This window comes from Brachypodium distachyon, chromosome 3 (assembly GCF_000005505.3).
Source record: "Brachypodium distachyon strain Bd21 chromosome 3, Brachypodium_distachyon_v3.0, whole genome shotgun sequence".
Lineage (NCBI taxonomy): Eukaryota > Viridiplantae > Streptophyta > Magnoliopsida > Poales > Poaceae > Brachypodium > Brachypodium distachyon.
In genome coordinates this window covers 1294552-1315657 of record NC_016133.3, presented here as the reverse complement: position 1 = coordinate 1315657, position 21106 = coordinate 1294552, and the positions used below count along the sequence as shown (strand labels likewise).

The window sequence follows — 21106 nt, the reverse complement described above, 5'->3', positions numbered from 1 at the left end:
CCCGTACATCCCCTTGACCCGTTCTCTGCCTTTTGCGTACTATCTGTGCTGTGGAAAAAATGATTTTCATTACAACAATACATGAAGGAAATTGATGACATGACATCGGCTGTCATCATGAGCGTTTATAGTACAAACACAACCAAAATTTATTGTTGATCCATGGTGTGCATGGGTTTAAGTTATAGGCGATATTATGTCGTGACATGTTATCGAACAATTAAGGATAACCGATGATGGGTCGCTCTCTTGTATTTTCATACATGACTAGGTGTTGTATATAATGATTTTGGAAAAAAAGGCAAGCTTCTTTTTTGAAAACCAGATATGTAGAGGTCATGTTTTTCTAGAAGTGTATGTAGCATCAGCATAATCTGTATCAATTTTTCCAAGCGCCAGTGTTAAGTTTAACAAAACTAGTAACACACAAATTAATGTGCACGGTGGACCACCAAAGGGTTGCATATGCTTGACATTTTGGTCAATAGATGTGTTTCATGGTGATATATCGACATGTGAAATCAATGAAGATGTCGTGCTGGCAATTCAAAGGAAGCTTTTTGATGCCTAAAAAAAATAAATCAAATGTGCACCTAAAAAAAACTTTACGGCCGCATTTTTGTCGAATTCAGTAAACTCAAAGGAACAGCAACGACAACCAGGAAGAAAGAAAAATTCAAATCGAAATTTCTTGAATATCTGGAAGCCGTATGAATTTCACATGAAGTTCGAATCTTGTGTAAAGCTTTTTTGAGGTTTCCACTCATCAGTCATCACCCCTCTGCTTCCTCGCCTTGTAAACCCCTCCTCTCCCCGCGGCCTCCTCCGCCTCTGCCGCCGCCGCCGGCAAAATGGAGGGCTTCCACAACCTGCTCGCCCGCCCCAACACCGCGCCTCTCGCCTTCTCCCTCCCGCGCCCGCGCCGCCGGCCCGCTGAAGCCGTCATCGTCTGCCGCGCCGCGAGCCGGTGGGCCGACCGCCTCTTCGCCGACTTCCACCTCCTCCCGTCCGCCACCCCCGCCGCGACCGACCCGCCGGCCGCGGCCCCTGCCGGCGCATCCACGGCCCCCTTCGTCCCGCTCTTCCCCGACGCCGCCGACCGATCTCTCCCTCTCCAAGTCGACTTCTACAAGGTTTTGGCCCTACATTGCTTTACTGGCATCTCGTGTGGTTTAATTTGAGCCTTAGGATACATATGATACACAAAATTGAGTTTATTCCCGAAATTGGGGTGATAATTTGTTGTAGTAAGGCCCTGTCTTTCTGCATTCTGCTTGGAGATTCCAATTTGGAGCCTTTTGCTAGGTTATTGTCTCCTCTAGTCCCAGGAACGGCCGATACCTTTTGTCTGCTGGATGAACTATAGGATGAATCTACTGTAGACAATCGATTTTTCTGGGTAATGAACTAATGATTTGCTTGGCCTGCTCTGTTCAGGTTCTCGGTGCAGAGCCACATTTCCTCGGTGATGGCGTCAAGAGGGCATTCGAGGCACGGGTAGCCAAGCCACTGCAGTTCGGCTACAGCACGGATGCTCTTATCAGCCGTCGGCAAATGCTGCAGATTGCCCATGATACTCTCACAAACCAGAGCTCCCGCACTGAGTACGACCGTGCACTTTCTGAGAACCGTGACGCGGCCCTCACATTGGATGTTGCTTGGGACAAGGTGAGGTTATATCCTTAATAGGGAAGCAAAGAGCGCCCTTCGGTCTTGTAGCGTTTCAGATAGCATCAGGATATAATTGGTCTCTGCTTGCATTTGCCGTATTGCCAAGCAGGTTCCTGGTGTGCTCTGCGCCCTTCAGGAGGCTGGGGAGGCGCAGGCAGTGCTCGCAATTGGAGAGCAGTTACTGGAGGACCGACCACCCAAGCGGTTCAAGCAGGATGTGGTTCTAGCTATGGCTTTGGCTTATGTGGACGTATCAAGGGATGCAATGGCGACAAGCCCTCCAGATGTAATTCGCTGCTGTGAGGTGCTTGAAAGGGCTCTCAAGCTCTTGCAGGTTAGCTATTTCCAACATCAGACATTTAATTGCAGATTTAATATGTGTATGGTGGCCACACAGAAAAAAAAACTATTTATTAAATCTTAGTGTCATATGTTTACTTGGGTGAGAATGTAATTTTATTCTTTTAGCATTGTATATACCATGTAATCTAGATCGGTTGTGTTGATGCTGATTATTAATTCATATTTATTTTTCTAACCAAGCCCCCTTATGGGAGACAACTAAACATCAATCACGACAGTTTTTCCTTCAGTATTTCTGTATGTAATCTTTCTTTTATTAGGATCTGTCAAAGCCTTGCTTCAATGTCTCCCAAATCTTGAATTTGCTCAATTTCAGCCCTAATTCACTATAGTATAGCCATTTGTTCTTGTATTTTACACCGAGCTGAATTAACACTATTTACAGATGATGAATGTTCAGTTTTTTTCATTTCCCCCTTTCGCCCTAAAATTTAATTAGCGTATCATTGTGAGCCGCTAAAACCTGGCTGTTACTGAATGAGCAAATTAGTTATTGATATTTTACTTTTAAACCATCTATCATTCCTTTTTAGGAGAATAATAGGGACAGATCCTGCCAAATAAGTTTAAATAAATAGTATGATATAATGTAGAAGAGCCAGAGGTCTACACTCTACAAGATCAAAGTATAAAAAGACTCAATATTTAATTGTATTTTTAATCGGATATAATCAGATAAACATGTGAAGATCAATTTGAAATGCATATGCTTTATTTTGCTAAGAAAGATCTTTGGAAGCAGTACCAACAGATATTTTTTCTGTAGGAGGATGGGGCGAGCAATCTTGCACCTGATCTGCTGTCACAGATTGATGAAACTTTGGAGGAGATCACACCTCGTTGTGTTTTGGAGCTTCTTGCCCTCCCTCTTGATGAAAAACATCAGAGCAAACGCCAAGAAGGTCTTCGAGGTGTGAGAAACATTTTGTGGAGTGTTGGTAGAGGAGGTATTTCTACCGTTGGAGGAGGATTTTCTCGTGAAGCCTACATGAATGAGGCTTTTTTGCAGATGACATCTGCTGAGCAGGTTTGTATATATCATCAGTTTTCATGAGGCAGTCGCCCCTGTTCATGTTGCAGCACCGCATTTTTCAGAGTATGTTGATTCATTTTGTGTTACTGCAAATCTCAGATGGATTTCTTTTCAAAAACACCGAATAGCATACCACCTGAATGGTTTGAAATCTATAGTGTGGCGCTGGCAAATGTTGCTCAAGCAATTGTAAGTAAAAGGCCAGAACTCATCATGATGGCAGATGATCTTTTCGAACAACTGCAGAAGTTCAATATAGGTTCTCAATATGCTTATGATAATGAGATGGATCTTGCATTGGAAAGGGCACTTTGTTCATTGCTTGTGGGAGATATTAGTAACTGCAGAATTTGGCTTGGGATTGACAATGAATCCTCGCCGCATAGAGACCCTAAAATTGTAGAGTTTATCGTGAACAACTCTAGCATTGACCAAGAGAATGATCTTCTTCCAGGGTTGTGTAAGCTTTTGGAGACTTGGCTTGTCTCAGAGGTTTTCCCTAGGAGCAGAGATACTCGGGGTATGCAGTTTAGACTTGGAGACTACTATGATGACCCAAAAGTTCTAAGCTACCTTGAAATGATGGAAGGTGGTGGGGCTTCTCATCTGGCGGCTGCTGCCGCTATAGCAAAACTTGGTGCTCAAGCTACAGCTGCTCTTGGTACCGTGAAATCAAGTGCTCTCCAAGCATTCAGCAAGGTTTTTCCACTGATAGAACGGCTAGACCTGTCAGCCATGGAAAATCCTGACGATGGTCTTGAGCAATCTCTTGAGGAAAATGGTGCTGGATATGACATCTATGGTTCCAAGAATGCGGCTTTGAAGATTGTCTCTGCTAGTGCATTCTTTGCGCTGTTGACAGTAATAGGCCTGAAGTACATGCCACGTAAGAGGGTGCTCCCTGCTATGAGGAGCGAGCATGAGTCCGTGGCAGTCGCTGATGTTGTCAATTCAGTTGATGGTAAGTAGCCTAACACCATTTTTTTCTGTTCATCTTTGCTGTCCAATAACACTACATTCTTGAGTTAGCAGCTTTGGGTTGACATGTAAAACAAAGTTATGTACCAAATGTTTGATCCATATGTGAAATGTTTCTGAAATCGTAGTACTGATATGCTACGAATCATGTAGTATGCATCATACCTAATCTAATCCGTACATATTTATTTGTTGAAGACCATGCATTGGATGAGTCAATACAGATTCCTAGAATGGATGCGAAGTTGGCAGAAGATATTGTCCGCAAGTGGCAGAGTATAAAATCCAAGGCCTTGGGGTCAGATCATTCTGTTGCATCATTGCAAGAGGTGAGGTTCAAAACCCTGAACACTTTTCCTAAAAAAAAAATCTGAACACTTTTGCTGGCCTGTACTTCTGCGACTTTTGATAGTCTCATATGGGTCATGCGGTTCATTGTAACCCTGCTTGCCTGCCTTTTTAAAACTTACATTGGCGCAGCATTATTTCCCAAGAACTATTTTTGCTGCTTTTTTCCTATCTCCCTGGCGATGGTAATCGAAAACCGGTGCTGATTTCCCCCATTCATGCAGGTTCTCGATGGCAACATGCTAAAGGTATGGACCGACCGAGCAGCGGAGATTGAGCGCAACGGCTGGTTCTGGGACTACAAACTGTCCGACGTGACGATCGACAGCATCACCGTCTCCATGGACGGTCGACGTGCAACCGTGGAGGCTACGATCGAGGAGGCAGGCCAGCTCACCGATGTAACCAACCCCAAGAACAACGACTCGTACGACACCAAGTACACCACACGGTACGAGATGACCTTCGCCAAATCCGGAGGGTGGAAGATAACCGAAGGCGCGGTCCTCAAGTCGTAGAAGAGTCGACGTGCAGGCAGCACCTTAATTCCTTCTGGATTTTCGAAGTGTAAATAAGCAGTGTAGGCTCTTTTAGGGCAGAGTTTGTCTAGGCTGATCAGCGTGAATTTGTTTTCCTGGTGTTGTATTGTCACTACTACTATTGCTGCTAGTTCTAGGCTAGATCCTTGAAGATAAAAGAGAAACATAGTGCTAGATTTGCAGATCAGATCAATTTTTTTTTGTTGTTGTCTTCTTTGTGCTTGACATTTTCTTTCTTAACTCGAAGGCACACTATCATCCTGTGTGAAGGTATGAATTTCGCTGTTTCTGGATATGATCATAGCAAGAGCTTTTACTGACAAAGCATGCCAATGTCCCCAAGTACCTTGCAAATGAAGGAGGCAAAAGACGAAACCAAGTGCTCCATCCATTTCATAATTCTTATCTCAAATTTGTCCAAAAATAGATGTATCTATTCCATAAAAAAGGTCTAGATACACGTAATATTTTGACAAGAATTATGAAACGGAGGGAGTATATAATGCCGCGAGCTTGGCAAAGAAAAGGGCAGGCCCTGTTGCTTACTTGCTTTCCAATGTTGTTTCCAGATGTGTTGTACAATTACTTTGGTCCAGAGAGCTTTGCATAAGGAAAAAGGTTCCAACGGCTACGACAACAAAACCCTTGCTGACACCCCCGCTGGAATCAAACGAACACGGGCCGGGCCGTATTGCAACTCCTGGGCCGAACCCGTTCCGTATTCCGATCTACTCCGAGACGCCGTTCCGACTTTTCGTTTATTTATTTACGAGATCTCTCTTTATTTATACCACTCCGTAGCACGAAGTCGAAGCAAAGCCGCCGACCCAGCGCAAACACAAACCCGACCGGCCCCAAGAGCGAGCCGGAAGCACCCGTCCTCCAATCCTTTTCCCCCACACTCCTCCAGAACCTTCCTGCCTTCCCCGCCCGCTAGCCGCCGCCGCCGCCGCCGCGTCTCCCCTCGCCGCGGAAACCCTAGCCGCGCCCCCACGTGCCTCGCCGCCGACCAGCCGGTTCAGATCTCGAGGACCGCCCGGCCAGCCGCCATGGAGGACTGGGGTGAGCGCTTACTCCCCCCCCCCCCCCCCCCCCCTCTCTCTCTCCCCTCTCGCTCGCCTTCCCGATCTGTGGCGTTCTTCTCGCCGGAGGAGGATTCGTTTCCCCATGTGAGCAGTTCCCGCTCCTCCGCCCAGCAAGCAGGTTTCGCGATTGAAACCCCTCCTTCACTCATTGTCTGGATTGAATTGCCTTCTAGAATTTCCACAAACATATTATAGTTGTGCACACTTAGTTCTGGTTAAGGGGCACAGTACAGTAGACAAATCCCAGTCGCATGTTTACCTGTATATATACATCTAGCAGGTCGCTTTCTTGTTAACTTCTTCAACACTGTACTTCAAACTTGATTTGAAGGTGAAAATATCAGTCGCCGAGTGATTCCACATAATGCCTACCTGTGCAGTTTATATTGGGAGGTCGAATGATAATGCTTTACCATACTGTATTAAAGATTATTATAGCACATCTTTAAAGTCTGTTTGGATTGTAGGAAGCCTCGAGTACGTTAGAATTCCTGTTTATTTATTACCTATGCTGGTGTTGGCTTGTCTGATACTAATTTTCTTGTTGGCTTCTTGAAAATAAATTTCTAAATGACATTATAGATGCTGAAGATTTTCAACCAGTTGCACCTATTGCGGAACCCAAGCTTAAAAGTAACTGGGATGATGAAGATGTGGAAGAAGATGATGTAAAAGAATCATGGGAAGAGGAGGAGGAAGAGGTACTGAAAAGTTTTGCCACCTTTTCTTTGTAGACATAAATTCTTGTGCCCCCCTCCCTGCCCCTGCAAAACCCTTAATTATTATTTTGGTTCTTCATTATTATAGAAAGTCAAGGAAGCCACCTGGTTAAATTAGAAAATAGCATCTAACTTGAGGTTTACCAGTGACATCTGTGACCTGTGGCCACTTGCCAATATTGATTCCACCCTCCCCTCATAATTTTTGTTTTGTTGCTGAAGATTTGCACCAGATAAATCTTTGTGTTCAGTGTGCCATGAATTTCAGTTGGTCCCACTGTAAAGTGTACATGAAGTCCTAACTAGTGCTATCAATTTTGGCACTTGAATTATGTTCTGTAGCCTGTTCACCTGGTCTATTATTTTGGCCTCAACAAGAATATCTTAGGTGAAATGTTTAGCAGTGACCATATGCTATTTTGTTCATGACTTGTTTTAATGGGAAAAATTAATTACCAATACTTCACGTTGATGCTACATGCACCTAATATCAAAATTATTACTCTCAAGTACTAGCTGTCAGTCGTAAGATACGCATCTACATGCACCTAATATCAAATTATTACTGATTTCACACTGGTGCTTTAATACTTAAAATGCAGAAACCTAAGCCACAGCCTGTAGAAAAGCCTGCTCCAAAACCTAGTGCTAAAAGTGCTGCAAAAAAAGGCAAACAGCCATCGACAAGTACTGAAGTAGTAGAAGATGAGGTTCTTGATGATCCTGCTAAAGAAAAGCTTCGCCAACAAAGGTACGATGTTCTTTTGTTGCTGTAACTTTATGGTCTGGTGTTGAAACTCCGTATACTGCTTAATGCTGCTTTCTTGCCTCTGCCTTCGTCATGACTTCGTTCTCCTAGATTTGTAAACAGCAGCTGTTAATATTTTGCATGCAGTTTATTCACCCTGACGGTTTACTTATTACAGGCTAGTGGAAGAAGCTGATTTCAAGTCAACAGCAGAGCTTTTCGCAAAGAAGGATGGCAGTGAAAAGTCATTAGATACTTTTATCCCCAAATCTGAGAGTGACTTTGCGGAATATGCAGAGCTTATTGCAAACAAACTACGTCCCTATGAGGTCTGTTGAACATTTACACAGCTATTGGTACTCCCTCCAATTGGGTAACTGACATCCTTGGTTCATGTATACAGAAAAGTTTTCACTATATGGGTCTACTTAAGAATGTCATGAGACTTTCCATGACATCGTTGAAAGGTGCGGATGCGAAGGAAATAGCTTCGTCCGTCACAGCAATTGCTAATGAAAAGATCAAGGCTGAAAAGGAAGCTGCAGCAGGCAAAAAGAAACAAGGTGAGATTATTGGACCTAATGTGTATCGCTTTATGTTTAATAGGCAGACGTAGTGTCTATTGCTTGGATCAGAATACATGATACTAACATCGATGATAAATTCCCCAGGAGCCAAAAAGAAGCAGCTCCATATAGAGAAAGGAGAGGAGGACTTTGTTGCCCGGCCTGGTGCGGGTTCTTATGACGACCCGGACGAGTTCGACTTCATGTGATTGTCTGGGCGGGGAAATAGCTTCTTCTATGTATACCTTTGAGGCGAGCAGAGATTAGAGTTTGCGGCAGCCTGTAACCCCCCTTGAGAGGCACCTGAACGCATGCATGGGAAACATTTCCATCTATTATTTGAGGTCGATTTTGGCACCTGGATAGTAAGAAAACCATTTTTGCGGCATTGATGCGCGAGATGGTTTTCTTATATCCTTGATCTGTCTGTCTTTTGACTCTTGTTATTGTGGGTTGGTATTTTTTGGTAAACTGTACTATAACGTGTTCCTCTCTCTGGTTATAAATTATAATGGAGTCGTGCAAGTAAATCTTGGTGGGTGCTTGTGTTAATTTCTGCGTTTATACATGCTCAAATAGTACCTGGTGTCCTCATACTTCTGTTGTGGTTCTTGAGTTCGTGAGGTCCTGTGCTGTTGGTGGAAGAAATGCTCAAATTATATTTTGATTTTCAAGTACATTTGGAAATAAACCTGGCAATTATGAACTTTGAGGCTTTCCAAGTTGCAGAAAAGGTCATTGTCTTTTCTGTCACGTCGTATAAAACGTGCAAGAAACATGTGCCTCGATGCGAGAGATGTTTGGGACGGCAGTATTTCCTCGGGATTTATTTTGTCAGTATGTGTTGGGCAGTGGGGTATTTTATACGTATATATACAGGCGTATTGTACAGGACTAGAGCTAATGGTCTACAGACTACAGGCATTTGCTTTCAAAAGGAAGAAGAAGAAGAGTTTACAGACAGGACAGGTACAGCAACGGCTCCGTCCCCCGCGTCGCCACCAACCACACGATCCCCCGCCGGAAAGGCGGAGCCGAGTACTTCACCGCGCGCGCGGCAGGGCTTGCAGCGCTCCTCTACAGCATCGGCCTCCTCCAGCCATGTCCTCGTCCGCGCACCTCCGCCTCCTGTCCGCCGCGGCGGCCTCCCTCCCGGCGCCCGCCGCCACCCGCTTCTCCCCCCGCCGCCGGGTCCGCCTGCTGCAGCCCCTCCCCGCGCTCCCCCTGCTACCCTACTCCGCCCGCGCCCTTGCCAGCCTCCCGCGCCTCTCCCTAGTCCGCCGCCGATGCGCTGTCGCCGTCGTGGAGGGACAGGGCGAGGAGGAGGAGGGGCAGCGACTGGGGCTGGAGGCCTTGGCGGATGGGGAGGAGGTTGTGGCGGCGGCGGAGGGGATATGGGCGCAGGTGCGGGACGTGGTGGTGTTCGCGGGGCCGGCGCTGGGGCTGTGGATCTGCGGCCCTCTCATGAGCCTCATCGACACCATGGTCATCGGCCAGACCTCCTCCCTCCAGCTCGCCGCCCTAGGTCCCTACTCTACTGTCTAGTGTCTACCGGGGATCTCTTTGTTTTTTCAGACCAAAAAGGCATTTCTGCCCGGTTTTTAAATCAAAAAAGCCACAACGGCCGAGTAAGGTTCAGAATACTATGTATGACTGTTTCTGCTTGCATCATCTCGCCTGGGGGCGGCTTTAGTTGTTGCCTTGTTGGGGGTAGAGGGGGAGAATAACGAATGCTCAAATCTGCCCAGCACTTGTATAAGTTGTATTACAAACACGTGAACAACCAAACTGATCGACCAAATACAGCATTTCTGGTGTGAACTAATCACCAAATTGACGAAGATGTTTTTTTCTCGTTTGGCTTAGTTGTGTCATCATCTTAAGCAATGTTGCGTGTACTTGATAAACTGTGCCGTGGTCTGAGATGCGGATTTGATGAAGTTTGGCTCATTGTCTTTGCCTCGGTTCGGTGTAACGTGTGCTTATTTCCCTGAGTCATGTTTCAGGGCCTGGGGCCGTGTTCTGCGACTACCTGTGCTACATATTCATGTTCCTGTCGGTCGCAACCTCCAACATGGTGGCCACCTCCTTGGCCAACAAGGTGCGTGCAGCTCATGTTAGATTATTCCCTTGCAGACCTGAAGGGAAGTGTGCTCTTCGGCAATAGTATGGGATGGATTATATCAACTTAGCTATAGAAGCTGTAGTAAAACCTTTGTTATGTAGACTTGCCAAAGTATGAACTCCACAAGAGAAATTCACAAAAGCTCATGTTTTGAGTTTTCTTGTAGGTTGAAATACGCTCATGTTCTCTTCGTGAACTATACACTTGTTTTGCGACACAAAATAAAAATAGCATTATGGGTATTTCGATTTTACTAGGCAATTATTGGTCAGTCAGAAGTTGAAGTCTGTTTAGACGGTGGTTTCACTCCCGCAGCCACTTGGCACATATTGTCGTATTTATGCTTCTTGGTGTTTAGCTTGCTCTATATGTAAGCTAATTTGGTTGCAGCTACTATATGCAGGATGAAGAACTTGCACGACATCAAGTATCTATGCTGCTGTTTCTAGCTCTTTCTTTTGGTATAGGAATGTTTCTGTTCACTAAGATTTTTGGGACTCAAGTGTTGACTGGTAGGTTTTTGAAATCAAGTGTCTATGATGTTGTTTGTAACTCTTCCTTTTCTTTACTCTTTATAAGGATCTGAGTTTTGGTGGTCACCCGTTCACTCCATTAAGCCTATTTCATATATTCTAAGAAATAAATGTAATTGCACCTATTCAATACAGTAGATATACGCGATATACACGTCACAATCTTTTGATTGCAATTGAATGGATTGATGTATGTTCTGTGATAATTGTTTTCCGAGAACAAGATTTTGTGATAATTGTTATTCGGCACAAAATTTAGAAACATAAGAACAATAGCGCATTTAAGCAACTTATGGAAAATAATAAATAATTCAGTAGCAATGCACGTGCGTTTAGCTAGTGCTATAGTAATGTTTCTGTTCACTAAGATTTTTGGGACTCAAAGTGTTGAGTGGCAAGTCTTTGAAATGGACTTGAAACTGTCATTTTCTTGAAAGCATTGGCCATCTTATATTTTCTACTGAAGTGCTGGAGGACTTCTTTTATCATTAGATTCTGTCTTTTCATGTTATTTTCAGTTGAAAACCCACTTTGTCCTTCTCCTAGACTCAATTAAGCTTGCCAAGGCTGCTTAGATTTAGAGTTATGTGATGCTTTTATCTCAATTGTGTTCTTATACTAACTTTATCACTAGATAAGGATGTGTACTTGTCAAAGATGCCCTTGGTTCTATCAATTTAGAGTTTCATATGTTTGGTTCTACTGATTGTACTTACTCAAACTCGTATACGTTCTTTTCAGCTTTTACTGGATCAAGAAATTATGAAATTATTTCTTCTGCCAATACATATGCACAGGTCTGTATCTGTCGGCTGTGTCTCAACAGTTTTACCTTTTAGGCTATCTATTTGCTGTTCCAGCTGACTGTCGAAGGGAGTTCATGTTTCTCTTATGTATAAATGACACTTTATGGTGTGCTTAATTAACTCCTGAAATTGCTTATCATCATAATCTTGTAGATACAACTAATTTTTGAATTTACCTAACTGTTCTAGTTATACAACCTCTGTTCAACAATAGTGGGCACATTAGCTTTCCTTGGACCAAGGCTTTGATCAAGAATTACTCCATTAATATACAATTACATAAAATTGATATCACTGTATTCGTATTAAAAAATACTTTCTTGTGGTTATGATTTCGATCAAAGTCATTTTTGGTCAAAGCCTTTGTTAAAGGAATCCTAATATGTCCATTGTTGTTGTAAGGAGGTAGTACTCACTTGATTATCTTGTGACTGGACAGCACATAGGTTACTTTCCCTTACATTGTCAGCATTTTTTGTAAATTCATGAGTGTTCTACCTGCAAGGCTTATCAGGGATACTTGTTTGTTTTGTATGCTTGCATTACTCTTCCAATACCTTGTATTATAAGATATAAAATTGAATTACCCTGTTTTTTTCATGTGAAATAACATAAAATCATTTTCAGATCAGAGGCTTCGCGTGGCCTGCAGTTCTTGTTGGCTTAGTTGCTCAAAGTGCTAGGTACGGATTTTGCTCATTCCTTTTCTTTTGTTGCATTAGATATACTTTGTTCCATCAAGTTCTTTAGTTCCAGCTAAGTTGTTTATGCCTTCTTATTTGACCTTTCGTTTTGCTAAACTACTGATTATGAAGTATATATTTGTTGCTACTATTGTTTTCTTCCATGAAAATAATAAATTTATGCGCAGAGGCATGTATCATGAGGGCAACAGGAAATAAAATTCTTAAATTTTTATCTCTACATTAGAACCCTACCCGCTGTTCAAATGTTTTTGTTTGAACTACCTTAGACAACCGTTAGAGCAATGCATTCTTGCATCTAAAGAGCACCTACGGGAAGTATTGTTTTGAGCTGAGATGACCCAATTATATTTCTTTGGAATATGTTTGCCTTTACTGACTATGCGGCCGTACAATCTTTATATTGATATCCTGTAAGCAGACATGGATTACATACATACACGAGTACAATAGCCCAGGCAACAGTAAACACTTCGAAGTCTTCCATTTGATGTCATATTACAAATATCTTCATTTGATGCTTGTCTTATTACATCACATTTTTACCATAACTCAGTCTAGGCATGAAAGACTCTTGGGGTCCTTTGAAAGCGTTGGCAGCTGCTAGTGTTATAAATGGAGTTGGCGATATATTTCTCTGCTCTATTTGTGGCTATGGAATTGCTGGTGCTGCCTGGGCAACTATGGTTTCACAGGTACACATATTTCCAGTCTCCTCAGCATGTCTCCATGCTGTCACTTCTTGACTTGAGAATGACGCTGTGAGTCAGTCATCAAGGTTTACACATATTGTTGAAAAGCAAGTTTATGTATCTTCTCTGAAGTAATGTTGCCTTCTTAACCAAGACTTTTAGAAATACATTGCTTATCGAGGCAGACTGCACCCTGTCCAGATGAGCCACATGCTCTTCTGTTGTCAATTATATTCCATGTTACCTTATCCAATTCTTCACTCATAATTTGATTACCCAATTAATTAAACTAAACAGTACTCTCCCTGTCTAGCCTTTTGTGATGTTGATCACATTGTCAATTTCTTTATAGGTTTGAGTTCTCTGCTCACATATTTCATAAGTGGCTGCTTTTTGACACAAACAGGTTGTTGCAGCTGTTATGATGATGCAAAATCTAAACAGTAGAGGTTTTCGAGCTTTCTCATTCACAATCCCATCAATAAGAGAGCTCCTGCAGATAATTGAAATTGCAGCTCCTGTTTTTGTGACAATGACATCGAAGGTATGAATTTTTGGGGTATACTAATGATCTATGCCCTTTCCTTGGCTTCATTGTAACTAATTGTTTCAATCTTCTCCAGGTAGCATTTTATGCATTACTTACATACTCCGCGACTTCTATGGGAGCAATAACGCTTGCAGCCCATCAGGTACATACTTTTTAGCTTATGGAGTGCTTCCCTACAAGGATATATCTATAAAATGTGACAACATGCATTGTTTACTTTATGTCGTGAAGGTTATGATTAATGTCTTGTGCATGTGCACTGTTTGGGGTGAGCCCCTGTCACAAACAGCACAGTCGTTCATGCCGGAGATGATATATGGAGCCAACCGCAATTTGATGAAGGTACCTAGCTACATTGTTCATTTTCCTATAAATACTAATATGTTGTTATTATTATCCATGTTGTATTGTTAGCAGTACTATCAGTACATATCCAAGAATATGTGCAAATTTGTGTTTGATGTAAATGTATGCTTGGACAGTCTACACTTTATGTTTTGCACACTAATCTGGTCTGGCTAAATGCCAATGAATCAACTTTTATGCGAAGCCTCTCTTCAACCGTTCAACAGTGTATTTTTCACAAGCCGCTTCCTTCGTTCTTGCCTTTTGTTTTTACATTTTCGGGAGATGAGAGAATTCGTTGAAGACGCTTCCCTTTTGATTTTTCTTCCTGGACATTTATTCTTCACAAGGATCCTATTTGTTCATCAGGTTTCCAAAATCTGTCTGCATCTTGAGACACACCAACAAGTAATTATCAATTTTGTTAGGGTGAAGGGTCAACTAGTCAAGAGAGGGCTGAATGTGACTGGCAAAAAATTACGGTGTTCATATGTTCATATGCCATTTGGAAAGCCTAGAAATAATAGTTCAGCCATAAAAACTAACAAGAACCTGATAGTTGGTACTGTTACATTTTTGTTAGATTTAATATTTCTAAGGACACGAAGTGTCTTTGCTGTTGACAGGTACTGTTGGTATAAAAGCATGCAATATGCGGATTCAGACGCGCGCTTGTTGCATAAAAGGCTTCGTATACACCTACTTTCTTTTCCCTGTAATAATATAGCAAAAGCTAGTGAGCAATACACATGCTTGACATTACCTGTGCTGCACTTGTGGTGCTTTGATTGACTAAAGTAGCAGCTGCGTTTCACTGTGTTTATATCTACATTAGACTGTATGAATATTACGTTCATTACTCTGAACGATACTGAAGGTACCTTTAATCTAGGCAAGGATGCTATTGAAGTCACTTCTCGTGATTGGAGCAATAGCTGGAATGACTGTAGGGGCAGTAGGAACACTTGTTCCGTGGCTCTTTCCCAGTCTCTTTACCAATGATCAAATGGTTGTACAACAGGTAGGTGTTGTTTCCAAGTATCTGTAACTTGTCAGTAAAGGCTATCTTCATCATATATTGTATCTCTAGAATCCACATCTGTTAATCATGCATTATTTGAAACTTTTGCTCCTGTATCTGTTGTCTCATTCGGCATAATTTCATACTCTAAATGTTGCTTTGTTCATATGGATTTTAAGATGCTTATGGTGAAACTTACGTTTACTGTCATGTGCATGAAATTGGGGGGCCAAGTGGATATTATTTGCATGTGATACTGTAGCTGTGTCGGCCTGACTGTCCACTCGTTTACTGTTTCACATGGCAGCCAGTAATCATGGGTAGTCAAAATATTAGAGATGGTTTCTTATGGTTAAGATTGGATTGGGTCGTCAGAATATTAGAGATGGGTTTCTTATGGTTAAGTCATTTCATCTATATAATCATGGGGTTGGACCTCCTATGGATTGAGGTAGCAATTAGAGATATATCAATCTAGTCCTGTTCCTTCCTCCCTACCCCTGCAGTAGTGTGGTGTGGCTTTCATCATGACGTGGTCACACTCAGGTCCAGGGCCATCTAACTATAGTCCATGACATTAATTAAACTGCTTGCTAGTTTATTGCTAATCTTGATCTTGACTTTAAAAGGCCGCCTTCATGATATCAATCTTCTTAGGAATTGTTCACTTACTCTTTGCAGAACTTTTCTTTTTGCGTATGAAATATGGAACTTGTTTGCATGTCATCCTGCATGTCCTATGGTGTTTCATGCTTCATTAATCCAGCATTTCATAACTTGGTTTTTGTACAGAAAGTTTCATGCTACAGTGTGACTAGCTAATCCGATTACATTATCTTTTTAACAGATGCACAAAGTGCTGATCCCATATTTCACTGCATTGTTGGTGACACCTTCAGTACACTGCCTTGAAGGAACATTATTGGTAAGCTATCATACTTAATTTGGCTGACCCTAGACCAATTCCCTGGAAAGTACATTAGGGGACAGGGATAACGTTATCAAAAACTTGCATAAATGTCATTGCTTCTACAATAATGACTGGGAACCATCTTCAACATTTTGTGATACTGCAATAGCAACTAAGAGATAAAGGGCCTATTCTGCAAAGTTTATAGGATCAGCAGCTGCAAACCTAACATTTACTGGAAAATGTCACGAAATGTCTGACAGTTCTTTCTATTCTCAGGCTGGAAGGGATCTCAGGTATTTGAGTCAATCAATGGGTGCATGCTTTTGCATTGGTACCTTTCTATTGTTGGTATGTACGTTTCCTTCTTTTCTTTTCTCATGGCGAGTGCTTTCAAAGGGAGCACATTGTTTTTTTGCAGTTTTCTTATTTTATTAATGAAAGCATTGATAAATGACATGTGAACTTCAGAACAACAAAACTCCAAATATTTAATTATGAGGTCTGGAGTTCTGAACCATGGCAAACAGGACCACAATCTGGTCTGTACTGTTTCTGGTCAGATGTGAATGCTGTTGGTAGATGCAATTTTTAAACAGTTTTTTCGTTTTTGCTATTTTTTGTACTCTACGAGATTCATTATTATGTTAATAATGTTCCGAATTTCTGATAATGACATTTTTTTCTTTTCCTGTTTCATCTTAAAAGTTTGTTGGCGACAAATTTAGTAGCTTGCCACTATGCTGGTGGATACTTGTCTTCTTCCAATGGGTATGGTCATTTCTGTTTTTTCAAGATTATATTTAGAATGTAACAGCTTACGTTAGTCCTAATTCGCTCTCTTGGAACAATATTCCCATTCCAGAGTCGGTTCGGAAGTGCTGTACAGAGGCTTGTTTCTCCAACGGGGATGTTATATAACAAAAACTTCAACCAGCCTGATTATGTCAAGGTGGAGGCCACATAAGGATGTACAATTGATTGAAGCAAGGCGGCAACAAATACACACACATTTTTAGTCCTGGAAAGATTGTTCTTCAATGTCTGTTTCTGACCACCATCTTTGTAAGAAGTAGACCATGGCTCTATGTTTAGAGCAGGACCTGCACATGGTGATCTTGGAAGCGAAGTTACTTGGTTGAGGTGGTTAGAACTAGGAAAGTCCAATTGGCTCTAGGTTAGGATTGATTCTCTTGTTAGTATCTTTTGTCCTATGAGCTCCTATCTCACGCATTATTGCTACTGAGAAGGCTATGATATTTACACTGTCAAACACTTGTGATACTGTAAAACTGCAGTTACGCAAGCGTATAAATATTTTTTTCAAAAAAAATTACAAGAGAAAATATTGATGTTGCAGAAACCCTGGAACTGGAAGGTTATCGTCCAGCCTTCCTGGTGTGATTGCAGGCGGTTGCACACCATCAATGTCGATGGTTTGAGTTTTCCTTTTTCAGGCGAGCAGGGCATAGAACATGATAGTGTACCTGTTGCAGTGAACTCATTGCAGCTTACAGCTGGGATATGTCCTACCCAATCAGTTTTCCCTGAAGGAAATAACATAGCAGCTATCTAGCAGGTAAATGCACCTGATCGAACTTCTTTTTCTCAATGCACCCAGTTCATTTACTTATCTTGTTTGTCAAAATGCTGAAACAGTTTGGCATCTCAAAACTTTCACTTCCTGGCAGAAACGTACTCTGAATTTTCTGGGTATTTTTTATGATCAGGTCCCGTAATTGTAGGGCTTGAAAAGAGTCACGCATGGGTCATTATCATGCTGCAGCACATCAGCTGCTCGCTCAAACTCCTCTATGATGATCCTGATAGTCTGCCGGTCAACTACACGGCCTAAGTCATGGCTGATCTCGAAAGGATCCTCGATGCACATCAGATGACGATCATTTCCAACGCGAGTCGTCCAGTCCTTTTCCTTCTTGCTACATGTAGTCACGACATCACAACAGGTGAGAAACGAACATGCAACATTCTTGTAACCTAGCTGAAATTTTATGGAATGGATGCCGGAGTTTTTGGTTTGATAAATGATCATCGGCCTGTAATTTACCTGATTATCTTTCCCATGCGGATGGAGATGACATCCTTCCTGTAATCATGCTGGAATGCCCAGTAGTGGAAGAATGCCCAGAGTAACTCCGCTATGCTCTCCTTGTTTTCAGCCCCAAAATCATGAAGCTGATGAATGTCGTCGAAATATGTGCATTTGGTATCATCAACAACCATGATATATGTTGGATCCATAGCCTGAAAATGTGGGGAAAAGGAGAACATTAGTTGCATGAGGATGAAATCGACCAAACCATGCATACCATGAAGCTGAAAACAGGGGGACATGCATTTTGGTGTTGCTTCTGGTTATCTAGTAATTAGTAAATACAGCTTTTTTCAGAAGTGATGAAACATACACCAAAATACACCTTCTACATTGGCAAAACAGGGAAAAGATAAAAGAAAGAAAAAAAAGGAAATTGACCAACCATAATAATTGATTGAGCCATCCAAAGAGAATTATGCATATGCAGGCACAGTGTCAATGGAGCAAATCCACGACGACTAGAGCACATATTCCACCATCAAATAGAAGAAAGAAAAAGGTTATTTAAAAATAACAAATAAGATAAATGCAGACAGGATATATTTATAAAATATTGTAAATGGAAAATTTAGAAAGTGCATTTCCCGATATGTCAGCAGTTCATTAGTTCTTGCACTGGCACAAGGATGATTTATTCAGAAAAAGGTGATGTGATTAGAAGAACTAGCAAGATACAAAACCTGCAAACATGGAAGAATCTTGGGCTCTCGCAGCTGCAAGAAACTGATGCACATAAGCACATATCTGCAATTTTCATATAAACAAGTCAATGAGCCCCAAATTTTTGAACATTCGTATAAACATAATAATTATCTATTTTTTACTCTAATCTAAACATGAGCCCAGCATGATCATTTAACTCACGCATAGCTAGAGAGGGTTCCACGGTATGTTTCATTGACACCCCTCAGTTTGGCCCAATGCTTCACAATGGAAGCCAGCTGAAGCAGTCTACCATCTATCTGGGCATAATCCTTGAGAAGCTTTGTGTTGGCAACAGCAAAGAGATTATTGATGCAAATGTCACAAGAGAAGCCACTCCCTGGATCCAACATCCTCACAATGGGGACTCTGGCACTAGTAATCGCCTGCACAGATCAATCTAATTAACCGGAAGATCAAACCAAACAGTCTCAATTTGCAGTAAAATTCTACTAACAGGATTTCCAGTTACAAAACTCCAGATAGTGAAAGTTTACCTCCACATCGTCGAAGTTATCGCCGTGCAAGATGTCTGCCAGTCGCTGGAGAATCTCCACTGTGCTCTCCGTGCCGATCTCGATTTCGAGACATACATCAACGTCACTGTGGGAAGTTCCGAAGGAATTGGCGCATGATCCGTAGAGATGCAGCCGGGCATTGGGCCATTCTTTGCTGAGTGACTTTGCCAGGGAGTCAATGAGCTGAGTCTGCTTGGACTTGTGCTCCTCTGATGGCTTGAGGGATTCGTAGAGGGAGAGCAAGTCGGGTGCGAAGCTGTCGATGTCATGGCGGCATTCGATCCACCCTCTGCGCATCTTGACTCTCAAGCGCAGTAATCCGTTCGATTCCGAAACAAGGTTCTGCAGAGCAAAGAAACATGATCGATCAAGCAAATAACATTTCTTTAGCAGATCAAATGTGACAGTAGTGTGCAATCAACTTCATGATGAATTGAAGAGATGATTTCTTCTTCTTCTTCTTTCGGAATTGCATTTACCTCGGTTGTCTCCTCGCCGCCATCATCGCCAGGATGCCGATCATGATCACCAGCGCCGAGGAGATAATTCCCCATTTCTTCCCCAGGAAGCAGGCCATCGCCATCAAGCTCGTCGGTGTCGTCCTCCGGTTCCGGCTTCTCATCCGCTTCGACGCTCCCCTCGGCCTCGTCTCCGCCGGCATAGCCCCCACCCGCCGCCGCGGGGTCCTCGGCATCGCTGCCGCCATTCCCACTCCCAACCTTCTTCCCCACGGCGACCCACACCTTCTCCTTCCTCTGAACCTGAGCCGCCGCCGCCGCCCGCCTGGTCCCTGCGCGGGCCGCCAGCACCTCGCCGCAGTTCGTTTTCGCGACGGGAACTCTCACACTCCGTCTCTCGGAACCCGCTGTGCGCGCTCCGTTCCAGGCGAAATCGCCAGCCAATCGCCTCACCGGACGGGGTTTCTCGTTCTCTCTTCCCCGGGATTCGAACATCCGCCTCGTCGCCGTCGGGCGGCCCGCATTGCGCGGCCTTGGGCCCGGGACGAAAGCGGCCCGCGGCGGCGGCGGATTAGGGGGAGGAGGAGAAGGAGGAGGGAGCCAGTCGGGGCGGGTGGGGGGGACGATTAAGAGGCGCTCGTCGGGGCGGGGGTGGCAGGGCAGCGGGAGAGGCGGCGCGACGAGGCGGTGCGGCGGCGCGAGGCGGGCGGGAGGGGAGGGCTCCGGCGCGGGCGCGGGTTTAGGGGCCGGGAGGAGGAAGCGGAGGAAGGCGCCGTCGATGAGGGGCTTGGGGGCGTCGCCGCCGCCGGCCATGGCGCCGGTGGTTCGCGCTGCGCTTCCCGAGGAGCAGAGCGAGGAAGGCGTGAAGTCGAAGGAATCGTGGAGTGTGTCAGTCAGTGCCCAGCGCGCTTTGCCTCTTGAATGGAGCACAAAGCGGGTTGCCGGGTTTCGGAGCAAAGCGGATAGGCCAATCCTGGTATAAATACCTATAAAACAGTACTCCCTCCGTTGCAAAATTACACTAAAACCATGACAAATATTTAGAAAAAAAGGAGTATGTAACGAAGCAAAATGCTTACTACTCCCTCTATTTCATAATTCTTGTCGAAATATTATATGTATCTAGACATTTTTTAGGAATAAGTACATCCATTTTTGAACAAATTTGAGACAAAAATTATGAAACGAAGGAAGTACCGTTCTAGAGTACTAGTACTGCACATTCTTAACCGTCATGAGTCAGTATCTTTGAAGATTGTTAATTAAAATGGAAACTTGTCCCAAAGATTTGAAGGCCCGTCTAAAATTTGTTCCAAAACGTGAAAGTGAGAGGTCAAACTTTAAAATTTTATTTTTATTAGTGAGAAGCTCCAAAAATAACGAGCGATTCTCCGGCATTGAGATTCAGACTAGGAGTCGATCTCCTTTGGTGACACATCTTTTGGCTCGAGCTAATGAGTTGACGAACTTCAGCTATGTTTTTCAAACCTAGTCGACAATGTGCACGCAAGTACACAACTAACGTAAATTTTAATACTTCCTCCGTCCAACAAAGTACGTCTCAACTTTGACTAAA

The 21106-nt window shown here is 43.1% G+C and overlaps 4 protein-coding genes across 4 annotated transcripts; 3 read left to right on the top strand and 1 right to left on the bottom strand.

The window, feature by feature from the left end:
• Positions 1-756: 756 nt before the first annotated feature.
• LOC100835242 (protein ACCUMULATION AND REPLICATION OF CHLOROPLASTS 6, chloroplastic) lies at positions 757-5219 on the top strand. Its single transcript, XM_003573582.4, has 7 exons — positions 757-1133; positions 1438-1668; positions 1781-2005; positions 2801-3061; positions 3167-4028; positions 4244-4374; positions 4618-5219. The coding sequence occupies exons 1-7, from the start codon at positions 852-854 to the stop codon at positions 4909-4911; spliced, it is 2286 nt and encodes a 761-aa protein (XP_003573630.1). The 5' UTR covers positions 757-851; the 3' UTR covers positions 4912-5219.
• A 520-nt stretch (positions 5220-5739) lies between these two features.
• On the top strand, positions 5740-8580 carry LOC100834330 (eukaryotic translation initiation factor 3 subunit J-A). Its single transcript, XM_003573579.4, has 6 exons — positions 5740-5994; positions 6600-6718; positions 7339-7487; positions 7663-7813; positions 7888-8047; positions 8156-8580. The coding sequence occupies exons 1-6, from the start codon at positions 5982-5984 to the stop codon at positions 8257-8259; spliced, it is 696 nt and encodes a 231-aa protein (XP_003573627.1). The 5' UTR covers positions 5740-5981; the 3' UTR covers positions 8260-8580.
• Positions 8581-8967: 387 nt separating this feature from the next.
• On the top strand, positions 8968-17069 carry LOC100846719 (protein DETOXIFICATION 46, chloroplastic). Its single transcript, XM_010235436.3, has 14 exons — positions 8968-9575; positions 10057-10151; positions 10579-10687; positions 11450-11505; positions 12142-12197; positions 12775-12913; positions 13317-13454; positions 13534-13602; positions 13692-13802; positions 14698-14826; positions 15674-15751; positions 16016-16087; positions 16445-16507; positions 16602-17069. The coding sequence occupies exons 1-14, from the start codon at positions 9152-9154 to the stop codon at positions 16701-16703; spliced, it is 1641 nt and encodes a 546-aa protein (XP_010233738.1). The 5' UTR covers positions 8968-9151; the 3' UTR covers positions 16704-17069.
• On the bottom strand, positions 16925-20117 carry LOC100846413 (UTP:RNA uridylyltransferase 1). The gene is made up of 6 exons (XM_014900409.2): positions 19552-20117; positions 19052-19414; positions 18717-18940; positions 18533-18596; positions 17805-18001; positions 16925-17676 (listed from the first exon to the last, which is right to left on the bottom strand). Exons 1-6 carry the CDS (start codon positions 20023-20025, stop codon positions 17463-17465), a joined length of 1536 nt encoding a protein of 511 aa, XP_014755895.1. The 5' UTR covers positions 20026-20117; the 3' UTR covers positions 16925-17462.
• Positions 20118-21106: the final 989 nt, after the last annotated feature.

Excerpts from the sequence above, each read along its gene's own strand:
- LOC100835242 (XM_003573582.4), top strand. The coding sequence starts at position 852 with ATGGAGGGCTTCCACAACCTGCTCGCCCGCCCCAACACCGCGCCTCTC. Across the intron at positions 1,669-1,780 it reads TGGATGTTGCTTGGGACAAG|GTTCCTGGTGTGCTCTGCGC; the intron begins GTGAGGTTATAT and ends ATTGCCAAGCAG. Across the intron at positions 4,375-4,617 it reads CTGTTGCATCATTGCAAGAG|GTTCTCGATGGCAACATGCT; the intron begins GTGAGGTTCAAA and ends CCATTCATGCAG.
- LOC100834330 (XM_003573579.4), top strand. Across the intron at positions 7,814-7,887 it reads ACAAACTACGTCCCTATGAG|AAAAGTTTTCACTATATGGG; the intron begins GTCTGTTGAACA and ends TCATGTATACAG. Across the intron at positions 8,048-8,155 it reads AGCAGGCAAAAAGAAACAAG|GAGCCAAAAAGAAGCAGCTC; the intron begins GTGAGATTATTG and ends TAAATTCCCCAG.
- LOC100846719 (XM_010235436.3), top strand. The coding sequence starts at position 9,152 with ATGTCCTCGTCCGCGCACCTCCGCCTCCTGTCCGCCGCGGCGGCCTCC. Across the intron at positions 13,455-13,533 it reads TTGTGACAATGACATCGAAG|GTAGCATTTTATGCATTACT; the intron begins GTATGAATTTTT and ends AATCTTCTCCAG. Across the intron at positions 16,088-16,444 it reads TTGGTACCTTTCTATTGTTG|TTTGTTGGCGACAAATTTAG; the intron begins GTATGTACGTTT and ends TCATCTTAAAAG.
- LOC100846413 (XM_014900409.2), bottom strand. The coding sequence starts at position 20,025 with ATGTTCGAATCCCGGGGAAGAGAGAACGAGAAACCCCGTCCGGTGAGG. Across the intron at positions 19,415-19,551 it reads GCGGCGAGGAGACAACCGAG|AACCTTGTTTCGGAATCGAA; the intron begins GTAAATGCAATT and ends TTTGCTCTGCAG. Across the intron at positions 18,002-18,532 it reads AGATTCTTCCATGTTTGCAG|GCTATGGATCCAACATATAT; the intron begins GTTTTGTATCTT and ends CCACATTTTCAG.